Source organism: Camelus bactrianus, chromosome 10, assembly GCF_048773025.1.
Source record: "Camelus bactrianus isolate YW-2024 breed Bactrian camel chromosome 10, ASM4877302v1, whole genome shotgun sequence".
NCBI classification, from domain to species: Eukaryota; Metazoa; Chordata; class Mammalia; order Artiodactyla; family Camelidae; genus Camelus; species Camelus bactrianus.
Genome location: NC_133548.1, coordinates 59,719,397 through 59,733,954, shown reverse-complemented (window position 1 = coordinate 59,733,954; position 14,558 = coordinate 59,719,397). Strand labels below are relative to the sequence as shown.

The 14,558-nt window shown below is 40.0% G+C and overlaps 1 protein-coding gene across 2 annotated transcripts in view; it reads left to right on the top strand.

Moving 5' to 3' along the window:
• Nucleotides 1-8,784: 8,784 nt before the first annotated feature.
• The window catches only part of CTSC (cathepsin C), a 33,758-nt gene continuing 27,984 nt past the window's right edge, over nt 8,785-14,558 (top strand). For both annotated transcript variants that reach the window (XM_010973378.3, XM_010973379.3), the window contains exons 1-2: nt 8,785-9,102; nt 10,960-11,105. In XM_010973378.3, coding sequence (XP_010971680.1) covers nt 8,931-9,102; nt 10,960-11,105 — 318 coding nt within the window. In that variant the 5' untranslated portion in view covers nt 8,785-8,930. The remainder of the gene's footprint in view (nt 9,103-10,959; nt 11,106-14,558) is intronic.

Here is a 14,558-nt window from a genome sequence, read left to right as displayed (position 1 = left end):
AAATAAGAAGACCTATACGACGATACCATGTGCAAAAATAGACCTTAGATGCTTCACAGATACAAAGTTTAGATTATTTAGATCTTTCAACCAATTTTAAATGACTTAAAGTATTTAAGTTTACAACAATTTAAAAGATTTAAAACCAGTCAGGGCAAAAAGGAAGTCTGCAGGGAGCTTACAGGACTGGGGGGCCGGGGTGGGAACAGGGCGGTCTTTGACTTGGCTGGCAGAAGTGCTATTTGCTAGGGCCATTCTGGACACTTAATCTTGCAGTATCTCTTTGACCCAGCAATGAGTTTCTGTCACTTTTCTATAGAAATAAAAGCAGCTGTAGGAAGGATAGATATTCAAAAATTCTTACTGCAATATTGTTTGCAATGGTAAAAAATAATGCTAACATACCTGGAAACAACCCAAACGCCCATTTAGGAACAGTTAAATAGATTTGTTACATGCCCTGAGTACCATTTAAAAAAAACAAAATTCAGTCAAGTAAATTTGACGATCTAACTGGCTTTATTCAAGGATGCATGAATCTGGCAGCTTCCCATCTAGTAAACAGAAGAGGGCTCTTGGGAGTGGTACAAAATGGAAGGCTATAAATTTATAGCAAGGAGGTTGGGAGAAGGAAGTCATTTGCAAAAGAAAGGGAAGGGTTTTTTGGGGCCAAGACCTCTACTTTTTGCAGGGAGAGAAGGCACTGGCAAGGATTTTGCAGATTGCCTCTTCTCCCTCTGGAAAGGAGGATGGAGAGGGCCCATATGATAGATTACCTCATTACTGCTAACCAGAAAATTCCAAACGGGTTGATTAAGATTACATTTTTGGGGAAGTTCAAAACTGCAATTAGGTTAGGTATTAAATCTAGGCTTGGTATCATGGGCTTTTAACACTAGTGATGCTATTTTGGACCTGTGTTTTTCTTTTTAGCAGTACCATGCAGCTCTTTTCCTTAAATGAATTCAATTTCTTGATGTAAAGGAAGCATTGCAATGTATTTTTAAGAATGAAAGAATTATATTAGGAATGAAATCAGGCTGAGGGGACTGAAAGAAAGAATGAAAATCAGGTTGAGGAGAAATGTACAGAGTATGTTCCCACTTCGTGACAATAAACCCCAAAGTCCACACACACGGAGCACGTCTGTAGTCCTTACACTGTGGCAGCATCACTCTAAGCATTTCACATATTAACTGGGTCAAAACTTCACTAACAACCTTCTGAGGTAGGTACTGTTATTAACCCAGTTTTACTAATGAGGAAACAGAGTCAGAGAAGACAAATAGCATTTCTAAGGTCACACAGGTGCCAGGATTCAGACCGTGGCATTCCAGATCTAGAACCTGTGTCCTTGTTATGTGCCCTGCTTCTTAAACATGTTTGCAAATGGCTGGGTGAGTTTAGTAAAACATTTGGAAAGATACACACCAGGGAGTGAACACAGGTTGCCTTGCTTGGCAGGGTGTGGATAGGAAAGAAAAGGGAAGGTAGGGTAAAAAAAATCTGTAGCACAATGGCAAAAGATACTTAGTGTCTTATTGAATTTTATGGTATCATCATATAATAAAAACATAAATATAGTTAAGTGGAAGTGAGAAAATAAAGGAGTTGGAACAAGTGAAAATGATATTTGAGGACTTTTTCCTCAGAGTTCTGTTTCCTTAATTGTATCTGAACTAAAGTTATCTATTTATGTATTTAACTATCTATCTGTTTCTTTTTTTCCTTTTTTTATTGAAGTATAGGAAGTTTACAATGTTGTGTCAATTTCTGGTGTACGGCATAATGTTTCAGTCATACATACACATACATATACTCCTTTTCAGATTCTTTTTCATTACAGGTTACTACAAGATATTGAATATAGTTCCTGTGCTGTACAGAAGAAACCAGTGTTTACTTATTTTTAAATCATAAGGATACTAAATGTTGTTTTAAAAACAAGAGAAACCCATTAATCAGCTTGATCCTGTCAACTTAAATAATAAGTAATAATATATAATGTCCTTATTTTCAACTAATTAAAATGAAATATTTTATATGTTCCCATGCCATTACCTGGGTAAGTAATCTGATTCTTGGAAAAGGAATGGATTTTCTCAACTTGGAGAAACTGATAGTCTTGACCTTTAAATTAGTCACCATGTTTTGCTCTCTTCATGCCAAGAATCTATAGTTTGCTATTTTAGAATTTACCTCGTTTGATTTCGTGTTTCCCTTTCAGCAATGACCTATGGAAAGAAGGGAAGTCAAACTCAACTGCAATACTCTGAAAATAAAATGCAAAGGCACGGTCTAGCCTTCCTGTTGTCCAACATGAGTTTCTAACTTGACTTCCTGATAGCAAGTCAAACATTTACGAAGTAGTTCTGGGTCAACTTCTACAACTTCCAAACTCAACCACACAGGCACATTAACTTAAAATTCCAGATGTTGCTGGGGCTTGCAAGCTGGTCCTTTATACTAATTGAATATCTCTGTAAGTGAGCTGTATGCCATGAGAAGTACAGAATTCATCACCTGGTGACACAACGGGTTTGCCCCCTAAAAATCTGCTTCCAATAAACTTGATTCTTAACGTTGGAGAGTAAGTTCAATCAACATTTAATATTTATTGAGCACCTACGGCGTCCTGGTGATACAGTGGTGAACAAGACAGACAAGGCCCAAAAGTCATGGAGGTTAGGTTCCAGTGGAGCAGATACATAATAAACAAGAAGGGGCAATAATTATAGGCATTTAAAATTGTTATATAGAAATAAACAGAGTAATAAAATGAATAGATGGAGAGGAGAGGGCCACTTCAGACAGCATGGCCAGAGGAGGCCTTCCCGAGGAGGCAAAATACTTATCAGTGAGAATTTCACACAGTGAGAATGAGCAATCATGTGAAGAACTAGGCAAATTATTTCAGGCAGAGAGGCTAGCTAAGTGCAAAGGAATGGAAACGGAAGGAAATAGTGTTTGAGGATAAAGAGACGGCAAGGGAGCAACGGGAGGGAGGAAGGGATAGGTCGGGCAGATCATGCAGGGTCTTGTAGAATTTTACTCAAAGATGACACAAACGTAACCTACTGAGAAGTATTCCGCTTGTCAATATTGGGAGTACCTTGAGGTGGTTAACATTTAAGTAAAAAATTATGGTGGTGACCGTAGACTCAGTGTGATAATTGGGCAGATGGGGGGTCGCGGGGGAAGGAAGAGTCAAGGATGACATTTAGGATCCTGGTATTGACACTAAATTCAAGAAAAAGTAGATGAAATGAGAAGGTAATTTTCACTGGCCAGTGAGAAAAGATCGCTTATTGGACCAGAGTGGTGTGGGTGGAAAGGAACAAAGTGGAGACAGTCATCGTTTCTTGGCTCTTGCTGTGTGGTGAGTCAGGAAAAGAAGACGCTTCTGCAAATTTTTCATTTCAAAAATGTGGTTTATTTAACAGAAGGAAACAGAGAAGTGAGAGCGGGATCAAATAGAGACTGTCTCAGTAATTCCCAGTTCCACAGCTGCCTCAGCATGCATCTTCTGTGGAAACTGTCTTCCTCTTAATTTTATATCTGACTCTATCAAGAAGCAGATGATTCCATTCTAACACTCTAACTTAAAACCAGAAGTCTTTCATTGGTTATCAGATCTATACTCACTAGCAGTTTGACCACAGAAAAGCCACTTATCTTTTCTGAGCCTCAGTTTTCCTATCTGTAAAATGGGAGTGATACTATCTGGGTGATGAGCATCACATTGAAATATATGAATGTACTGTGCAAATGATGATAAGCTATTCAAACAGAAAGTGTAACTGTTATTTTTCTAACTTCATCAGCTCACAGTCCATCAAATTCAAGGATGTCCTCTCTCTATTTCTGTATCCTAACTAAAGTAACCTAGAATATTCCCACCCCTTATATACAAAAATGATATTCGTGACTCACAATCAGAAGGGAATGTGCTTGAGTGGTTTTTCAATTCTTGGAATTCTGTTTGTGGCCATATAACAACAATCTCTGCTTGTCCCTATTCACCTTGTGACCAAAGGCACACAGTTTTCAAATGGTTGACAGTGAGAGAATCTCAGATTGCAAAATTATTCTAGTGAAGAGGTTCTCAGAATGTGGTCTAAGGAGCCAAGGGACCCATGAGACTCCTTCTGGGATTCACAGGTTCTTTCTTTTTCAATTACATATCTTTATAATGCTGGATTTTCATCATATTCCCCAACCAAAACAACATATAAGACTGATGGAGTACAGAAGCAGATAAGTCAGCACTCATCCAGTAAGCCAGGCATAGACAGTTTGCAAAACTGTAAAACAATGTTACTCTTCTCACTAATTTTTCCTTGTTTTGAAAATATAGCTATATATTTTTTAGAAGTGTTGCTTTCATTTTATTTTCATTATTAAATGGATAAGTCAATACTTAATATTTTTTTACTTTTAATTTCTAATAGAGTAAATATTTCCAGGTATAAGCCATATGAACTAAAGCTCTTTGGAGTCCCCATAATCTTTAAGAATGCAAAGTGGTCCTAAGGATAAAAAATTTGAGAAATATTGGCAGAGTGCAACCAGCCAACCCAGGCAGCGTTACTAAGTAACCCTCTGATCTTTCCGAGAAGGGTAAGCTCTCATCAGCTGAATTTTCATGTACAGAAAACTAAGTACTTACTCCTTCTGCCTGTCTTCCTGTTTATCTTCCTGCCTTCCTGTCTTTCTGTCATAAATTTTATTGAGAGGATGAGTGAGTAAATATTGGCCAGCTCTGATGAAAGCTTTGAGGTACAAAAATAATATAGACATGCTGTCAAGGAGCACCGGACTCCAGTGGAAAAGGCCATCAATTAAACTATGACAATGAACACAGGAACATGAGGTCACAGAAGAGAGAGCTTTGGCATCTGCCTAGGAGATGAGAAGGACAGGAACAGAGTATGCTACTTGGGACATCAGAGGACCTGAACAAACGGTCCAGCCTTCTTTTTACACCTGTGGATCAAGGTCTTATTTCAGACCGAAGCATCCCACTTAGCCACTGTGGAGGTGCACTGCTCCCATTTCTGTTCAAGAGAGAGCCTGTCCTAGGAGTGCAGTTTGCTGACAGACTCCCGCTGTCGTGACTTCAGGAACCACCTCAGCCAAGGCCAACGATGAAGTGCCAGTCCCAGACTGCGGGGCCCGAAAAGCTCCTGTATGGGTGTCATTGCACCAGAGTCCCCTCCTGGGCTGGCTGACACTCTCAGAGATGTATTCCTGAGTCTCTTTCTCTCTGATACTCCTCCTTTCTTTTCAGAGATCAGAACTGCGCTGCAGTCAGGTTTTCCCGTCCTATTCCTCTTCTCTCTCCACTTTCTCTTCCACGGGCATTACTCCCTAATCAATTCTCTGAACCTCAGCTTTGTCTCCAATAAAACAGAAATTAGGTAGTATGTTTCTCATGCAATTGTGTAATAATTAAATGAGACAATATATGTGAATTACCTTGGTAAAATATAAAGTCCTAAAGAAGTGAAATTATTATGGTTGTTACCAATGACAAAATATATATAAAACCAAAGAGCATTCTACAGTGATATGCCAAGTTTTTTCTCTATTTCTATGATCCTTTTTGTTTTGATATGCATTCCAGAACAGCGGCTTTCAAACTTATTCACAAGGTAGGAAATATGGAAACCCTGATGCCCTTTGCCAAATCCATGAATCGTAGATATATTTATGTCTATCATACTATTCCTTCATTCAACAAATACATGAGAACTTATTGTGTGCCAGAAATTATTCAGGGTGCTAGGATTACAATGGAGAACAGGATTTGGAACCTGCTGTCTAATTACTAAGGATGGTTTTCTAATAGAAATATACACAATAATAAATGTAGTCAGTTCTCTACAGACTCTGTATTAACCCATTTAGTCTTCTCAAAACCAGACCAAGTAGTCACGGGGGTACAATTATACACATGTCACAGATCAGAAAACCAAGGCACAAAAAGAAGTAAAATAACTTCCTCAAGATCATGGCAGAGCCATGCCTCAAATTCAGGCAGTGTGACTCAAGCCTTTGTTGTTCATCTCTAAGCCAGTGATTCTCAAACTGTAGCTGTGTTAAGATCCCCCTGAAGGGAATTGTTAAAACACGGATTGCTGGGACTTACCCAGACATTTTCTGATTCAATAGGTATGGGGTAGAGGCCAGGAATTCCATGCCAGTCCTGTTGGTCCTAGGACCACAGGTTGAGAACTACTGCTAAGCAATGCTGCTTCTCTATAAACCTACTTTAACGATCTGAGCCTCGCACCAAACTCTGGCTTGCATATGAACTTTCATTTCATATCATTTTAAGATATACCAAACTTCAGGAGTGCTACTTCCAGATAAATCAACAGGAATGTACTTTGTGCTGCTTGGAACTTAACCAAAAGCTGTCTAGCATTAACAACGGAGGTATGATATTTAAATGACCATCTGATAAGGCAACTGTGATATTCATCAAGCTATTATTATCTCTGGATCTCCATTTCCCAATAGTAAAATGAATCCATTAGATTAAGAGGTATTTGAGTCATAACTCACTGAAATAATTTCTGTTCTCCAAAAAAAGGGTACCTGGCAATTTTATTGTGATTCTACAATTTTACACAGAGACAGAAAGTGCAAGTATCTGAATGTCTCATTCTATTTTTCAGTACATTCATACCTGAGCATTTTAGATAACGAAATATTTGTGTTTGTATTAGAGCTTTATTTAAAATTTCTTTTTTCTCAATATTTATACCTTCTTTTTCTTATTTCTTCACGGTTTGATCCACGAGGGGATTTTTTTCCCCCCATTTTTATTTTATTTTTTGAAATATCTTTTTATTTGCCCTTTGTATTATTTGGTATTTTCTTTTTCTTTGTAAGTGTGTAAGTAGCTCATATATGAATTTCATTTCAAAATAGTAAAATGTCTATATTTGTTATAAAAATAAAATTTGGGGTCTGATCAATTTCAGAATCACTAATTAATTTTTCTCCCTGCTAATGGAAAGAGGGCTAACATTTTATATTAAGGGAGAGTAGTTTGGGAATTATTAGATGAGTGGAAATAAACCAAATTAAAATTCAAGGTACCTGAGATTTAGTCCCTAATCTCAGTAACTGGCAATGTGGCATTCATCAAGTTATTATCTCTGGGTCTTCACTTCCCAATAGTAAAATGAATCCATTAGATTAAGAGGTCTCCAAGATTCTTTTCTATTTGGTCATTGAATAAAGATATGTTTTCAAATTTCTTCACAATCAAGTGTGCTACTTTGATTACACCATTAAAGAAATATCCAACTTGACTGTTCAATACTTCAACATTGATGATCTAGTAAAAATTTTAATGTTTTACAACCAATGACACACTCTCCCAGAGATTAGGAACACAATGTTACTCTGTCAGTGTATCTTTAAATGTAAGTGTTAGCCTAATTATATGCCGTCAGCTTTTCATCCTAAGGGCAACAAAACCCAGAAGTAGGGTGTTGGCCCTACCCTTGCCTTTGCGGTCTGTGACTACATTAGAGAGCATTTTCACTTCTGAGCTCTCAAGGGCAACTCCTTCTGCCAAATGGAAACTGGCTTTCAGGCCTTGAAACCAAGCTAAGGTTATTAAGTGCATTTATTTTTAACAACCCAGGACACTTACTGAGTGTTTTCAAGCCAGAATCTAGGGAGACAAAGGTGAATAATGTGGACTTGCTCCCTTTGAATGCTTATAATCTGGCGGAAAAAGTGAACATACAAGTATTTATTTGTAACCAGTGTGATGAGGGTAAAAATGCCCTAGAGGCCAGGGACATAGCAAAGTCTGTCCTGTTCATGACTTGTCCTTCATGCTGCACAGAGCCTGATGTCTAAAAGGCTCTGTGCACGAAAGGAGCCCCAACTTCCAACAGCCAGGAAGACCAGGGGAGCTATCACAGAAAAGGGTGATATTTAAACTGAGCAAGGAGGTACCTGGATATAGTGCTACCTAATAATTCCTGGCGATCAGACTGGCACCCTGGAACCTGCTCATAAGATCAGCTTTCTCCCACCAGCTCCCTTCCTCACCCTGGCAAGTTACTTCCTCTCTCTGGGCCTCCCGCTTTTCAGCTGTAAAACAAGAGCTTTAGCTTGGATGTATCCGCGCGCGTGCGCAAATAAATCCCATAAGGTTAGCAAGGGGGGGGGGATCCCTAATTCACAAAAACTTAAAGTTTGCACTACAGCAGAATCTTCCTGTGGATAACAGGCAAACAACAACAGGAAACCGACAAAACCCAACAACAAAAAAAAAGGGAGTGAAAGTTTTGGAAAACGAAAGAGCAGTTCTCAAACACTTGGGGTGGCTGAGGGTCACACGGAAAACCGTTCTAAGAAAAAAAAGGTTAACGAAGTCGGTGAGGACTAAGTGCGGAAGACAAGCAAGTAAAAGAAAATACTCGTTAGCTCGCTCCCTCTCTGAACCTTCTCCTCATCTTCTGTCCTCCTCACCCCCACCCCCACCCTCCCCTCCCCCACCTCCCTTCTCTTGGTCTCAGTCCCTCTCTGACCTTTGGTTCTGTCTCTCTCTCTCCGTTACTTCTATAGGAGAGCAGTTTGGGCGCGCGCGGACCAGCTGTGGCTCTTCAGTCCTTTCGGGAGACATTGGTAATTAATTGAACCCGGCGCTGGGCTCTCGGGGCAGCGGTCCGGCTGCCGCCAGGTGAGGGGCGCGCGCTCCCGGGCCCCCACCTGAGGGGCGGAGCCACTCCCGGGAGCTCAGCCCCGCGCCGCCCCGGGACCCCGCCCTCTCCGGGTCTCGGGTTTCCGGCCCCTCTGACTATTTTAAGGCGCGCGCGCGCGGCTGCGGTGGCTTGTGTCCCTCCCGGCTGAGCTCCGGCTCTTGACCCTCCCCCGCCTCTCGTCCGGGCCCCGCCGGCATGGGTTCCCGGCCCCACTCGCTGCTCGCCGCCCTCCTCGTGCTCCTCTGCGGTGCGGGCACCGTGCACTGCGATACTCCTGCCAACTGCACCTACCCTGACCTGCTGGGCACCTGGGTCTTCCAGGTGGGCTCTAGCGGTTCCCAGCGCGACGTCAACTGCACGGTTATGGGTAAGCCGCCTGCCCTCTGGGACCCGCTCCCTTCCCTTGCCTGTCTGGGGTGCCTTCCCTTTGGTCCCTCAGCCCTTCTTCCTGCAACGACCCCCCTAGGCGCTGGCTGGGACGTCCTGGCTGGACTTGGATCCCTCGGTGCCCTCTCCCGCTCCAGGGCAGCGAGGTCAAAGTGGAGCTGCTGAGAACTTCTAACTTCACATGGCCTGGGTTATTCCCGGGGCCTCAAGACTCTTTGCAAGAACTTTATTACTCCTTGACTTTTGTGGGTTTTTTTTTTTTTGGTTGTTGTTGTTGTTGTTTGCTTTGTTTGGTTTGGAAGAGAGTTGAGACCGAGTAATCTTATTATCTCCCCGTCCAATCTTCAGTTTTTTATTGTGCCAGTGAAAAATGAGCTCCAAGACTGTCGAGAATATAGCAGTTAAAGTTTTCCTCTCTTGTTAGGTTGTGGGAAAGAGTCCGTATGCCCAGCGATTTTGATTTGGACATGTGCTGATGCTGCTAGTCTAAGAAACTTCTGGTACCACCCCACAGTTTCATGTATTGCAGGGAGATAGTATATAAAAGTGGGGTTTTTTTTTTTTTGTAGTAACTTTTTAGTCAGTAGTTATATTTTGAAAAGGTCAGCGCCAAAAGCTGTGCCTAGCTCATGGAAAGCTCTCAATAAATATCTAGTGTCTGAACACCCTGGGACATTCCATATGCCCTCAGGTAACATGGTTATCCCAAAGACAAAGAATTTTGTGAAGGGAGAAGAAAAAACACACAATCTCAGGTCAGGAGAGTCATTCTTGTTCTGCCCAAACCCTATCACCCTGTGGCTTGTGCAGAATGAGTGAAGCACTCAACTGCTATTTGCTTATTAACAGAACAGAGATTGCCAGGTCGTTTGTTACTAAAATAGACTTCTTCAGCTGTCCAACTCCAGATAACTATGTGGCATTCCAGAGTCCTGGGCATTATAATCACATGGAATCTCCTATTTCAGAGCATTAATCTAAAACAGGGAAACATTGTCCAAAATGTGGAAACCTCCAGATGGACACAACAGAACCTTTTTCAGGCAGCCTTTGCCTATAAGGTCCACACTTTGGACCTTAATCTAAACATTGAAGATACCCACAGATCTGAGTCCCCATTTTCTGAAGGTTAAAAGTTTAGTTCCTATCAGCACAAGTTAGCTATCTCTAGGATAGAAACCTCAAGTTTTGCGGAATACTTTCGAAGGATTCGGATTCTGAGGTTCTGAACTGTAGAGCCATTTAGGAGAAAGATACTCCTTTTCTTCTCTGAAGAGATCATTTCCTTTGTTTTTTGGGGGGAGGTGGTCATTAAACTATTTATTTATTTATTTTGATGGAGGTACTAGAGATTGAACCCAGGACCTCATGCAAGCTAAGTACTCTGTACCACTTAGCTATACCCCTCCCCCGCTTTGTTCTTATGAATTGATAGTAGGTCTTTTTGTTTTTCTAGTCCACTTTTTGACTACCATTTTGCGCTCTGTCCATTTTTGCCTGTCATTTTCAACATCCTCCATTTCTCCTTTTCAGTAGAAAAACTTCTCCAGTGTTTGCTGTGGGAAGGTATAGTGGCTGTACTTTTTGGAGTCTCTCTGCCTGCTGAGCTACTTGACATATCTTTTGAGACTTCGCTTCACATCTTGCCTGAGACCCCTGTGAGATTACACGGAGGGAGGCAACAAAACGAGGACTCCAATATCTTCACAAGCCAGGTCTGCCCAAGTTGGGTAGCACGAAAGGAAACCAGCTTAAGAATAGTGGAACTTACAGAGGAGACTTTTGCTCCCATTGAAGTCCAAATAATTTTCCTTTGTTATGCATTTTTTTTTCCTAGGACCACCGGAAAAAAAAGTAGTGGTGCACCTTAAGAAGTTGGATACAGCATATGATGACTTTGGGAATTCTGGCCATTTCACCATCATTTACAATCAAGGCTTTGAGATTGTATTGAATGACTACAAGTGGTTTGCCTTTTTTAAGGTTAGTTTTGTTGGAATATGCATTCAGATTTTCACTGATGTGATATCTGAAGCCTTTTCTAATAAAGAAAAGTATTTTAATTTTAGATTAAGAAGATGACCAGAATGGATACCATTTTTCCCAAGAGAAAATAGGTGGTGTAATTTTGCCACTTTATTTAAAATTATGACTTTGGTAGGTTTAAAAAAAAACCACATACCTGATCTACATTTGAGTGTGTACAATCAGTCTGTGTTTAAATTTGTTAAGTATGACTCAATTTTTAATTTATTTTCTTTATTACTACAACTTTATTTCTAAAATGTTGCCTTAGTCATTTGACTTTATACTGAATCTGTAGGAAAGATTGGGATTTTATAAATTTTTTTTCTTGAGGTTAAAAAATATATATATATGTTATAGTATTAGCATTGCTTCTTAGCTGTGTGAAATTGAATGACTTCACTGAAGTACTGTAATGTGCTAAATCCATTCATGTAAATAACTTGTTTGACTAAACTAAGATAGAGAGATAGCATAGAGTTACTCCTTGGGCTAAAGTAAAAGTAGCCCAGCCAGCCCAACGTGTTTCCTCCTCTCACCAGGGAAGAGCTGTTATCCACTCTTGTAGTCTAACACATTGCTTCCAATTGCAGGCACAGTCTAGGATAAAGTAGTTGGGCACACACGGCAATCTATCCGAGGTGTCCTTCCCAGAAGTCCTTCTGAAGTTGGAACTTTTCCTGTTAGCAGAATATTACATGGTTTAACTAAGCTGAATCCACAAGCTGGAGACTAGTTGTTCCTAATTATAAATAGAGTATAAATAAACAAACATAGACTTTTTAATGGGATAGGATCTGTAGCCTTTAAAACATCTGGTAAGAGTTGGCGAATTATAGAGATTTTGTGGGAAGGCAGAGGACTGGGTGTGTTAAAGATGATGAAAGATGAAGCACCAAGAAAAGACTAACTTCTAAATTTATTGTGATTTCTCAATGGATGTGATTTCTCGTGGGTTGTGACTTAATCACTAACTAGGATATGGTGTTAGCATTTGAGCCAACGAAATTTCTTAGAATATTATCTCCCAATACTTTTTTTTTTCACTATGAGAACCCGTTTTAATATGAAAAAAGAGACAGGACAAAGTTGTCTCCCCTCGTCTGGATTGGCTGGTCTGATATTCAACCAGTGGGAATCAGTCTATCTCTTCTGGCTGTTGAGGGACCAGCAGTTCATTTTATTAGTTGAAGCCCATGCTTGACCAGTTATTAAACATTTTTTATTATCACCCCTGGATACCATGTATTTTTAAAAATCATGACAGTATCTATATGATTTTTTAAATTGTAGGTAAATGTGGTTCCATCTGAATGTCATTCTTGGTCTGCACATTGATGAGCGTAGGGCTTTGCGGACCCCTTGTAGGTGCTCTGTTATTGACTGCTTATGGAATTTATGCTCAGGGGAAGAGATATTCAAGAATAGTTGTTATTATGTACCCTCTTGTCCTCCCTCAGCCTTCCTTTCTCCCTTCCTTTTTTCTCTCCTCTCCCTTCTTCTTTTGCTTGATACAAAATAGGTACTTAATCGATATTTGTTTAGAAAGTGAAAATGAAGTAGAATTCAGTTGAGAAATAGGTTGGATAAATTACTTAAGTATAAGTTAGGGCACAGTATATAAATGGCTGAGTAAATAGTTTTACCCATTTGGCTAGAAGATGTTTCATTCTTCACTTCTGTAGAATTGGAGAAATGGGTGGTGAAACTTCTAACATCACTGTTAATTACCTGAGACATAATCAGAAATAGGCAAGGGCAGTTCCTCTCTGTTAATATTTTTCCATCAGTTTGTCTGCTCCTAGCTTAAATAGAAGTCCAGAGATGGTGGGGACAGAGGGAACAATTGGTGACTGACGGAGGAATTGGGACGCTTCTTTGTGTAAGTTGACCCTTGAACAACTCAAGATTTGAACTGCACAGACCCACTCATAGATTTTCTTTTCAGTTGTAAATAGTTCAGTACTACACAATCCAAAGTTGGTTGAATCCATAGATGTGGATCCACAGTTGGTTGGTTCCTCAGATGTGGAACCCTGCATATGGAGAGTTGACTATAAATTATAGATGGGTTTTCAATTACTTAGAGGGTCAGTGCCCCAAACCCTGAGTTGTTCATTTGTTCAAGGGTCAGCTCTATTTCTCTTTAAAAGCCACAGTGTAAGCAGATTCGGTTTTTATCCATAGCCTCAGAACATTAGTTGCAGGTCAATAGAAAACCACTCTCTAAAGCCAAATAAAGTTATAAATGTTCTCAGCCATAAGTAGGACAGGTCCATCTGTACCCTGTTCAAGGGTAGAATCCTACCTAATCATATGCTTCTGGACATTATTCTCTCCTTAGGAATAAAAGTAGGAAGAGTGTTCTTCTGCTACTGTTTTCAATATATTTTTAAAAGTGTCCATCTGAGGTTTTAAAATTTTCTTAAAGTAATCAAGTAGTTTCAGCTATACATGTTTTGCAGAGTGGTAAAATGCCATGTTCTTTTAGCAAGTCCAACTGAAAAAGTAGTGGGGAGCAGCCGAGTTTAACAAATTTAAGAAAAATGATACAGTGGAGTTGACTTTGTGTAATAGGACAGTCAAGCACTTTTGGTGTGACACTTGTAAAATCTGGCAAGATTTTTATGTTAAGTGTCAAGATATTTCCTACAGCGGTGCTGGGGAAAACATCTTGGGCGTGTAACTCAAGAAAGTGCAAGTATTTAATGAACAAAACATGTGAGATTTTTTTTCCCTACAGATTTAGAAAGTATCTTTTAAATGAAAATTGACTTATTTTTAAAAAAGAAAAACTATCAAACCGTAAGCAGTATTTACTATTCACGTGTAAGTGTCTCATGTAAACTTCAACATAATTTACTGGACCTACTGCTATTGCAGAAATATGCGACAAGCTTTTGCCATTTAGACCCTCCGTTGTTATTCTGCTTATCAATTGGAGTTCCATATCTCTCCCATGACTCATACCCTACCCTACCACTTGTTTCCTTTTGCCCTCTTCAGATATGCTTTCTTGAGATTGTTTCTTAGGGTTGTTCCTTGCTAGAGTTTGCTGAGCAGGTGAAACATGCAAGGTTTTCTAATAGGCTCCTGCTCCACCTTCTGTTCCCCCAGATCAGCCTGCAGCTCAACAGATCAGACAGCCTCCACAGCATTCCCCCTGCCTTCCAACTTGAAGCCATTGTAATAACCACTCTCAGTGCCAGGAACTTGCTTGATTCTCCTTATTCAGGCCTCACCTGGAAAACAACAGAATTTTCCATGATTTCAGGTTCCTAAATCTGTTTTTCCCTTGGTTTTAATTGCATAAGAAATTGACAGTGGAGTGGGGATGATCTGTCTTTTTTTTTTTTTTTTTTTGTACATATGACTTCAACCTAGACAAAAGTTTGGAAGGAAATCTTGACA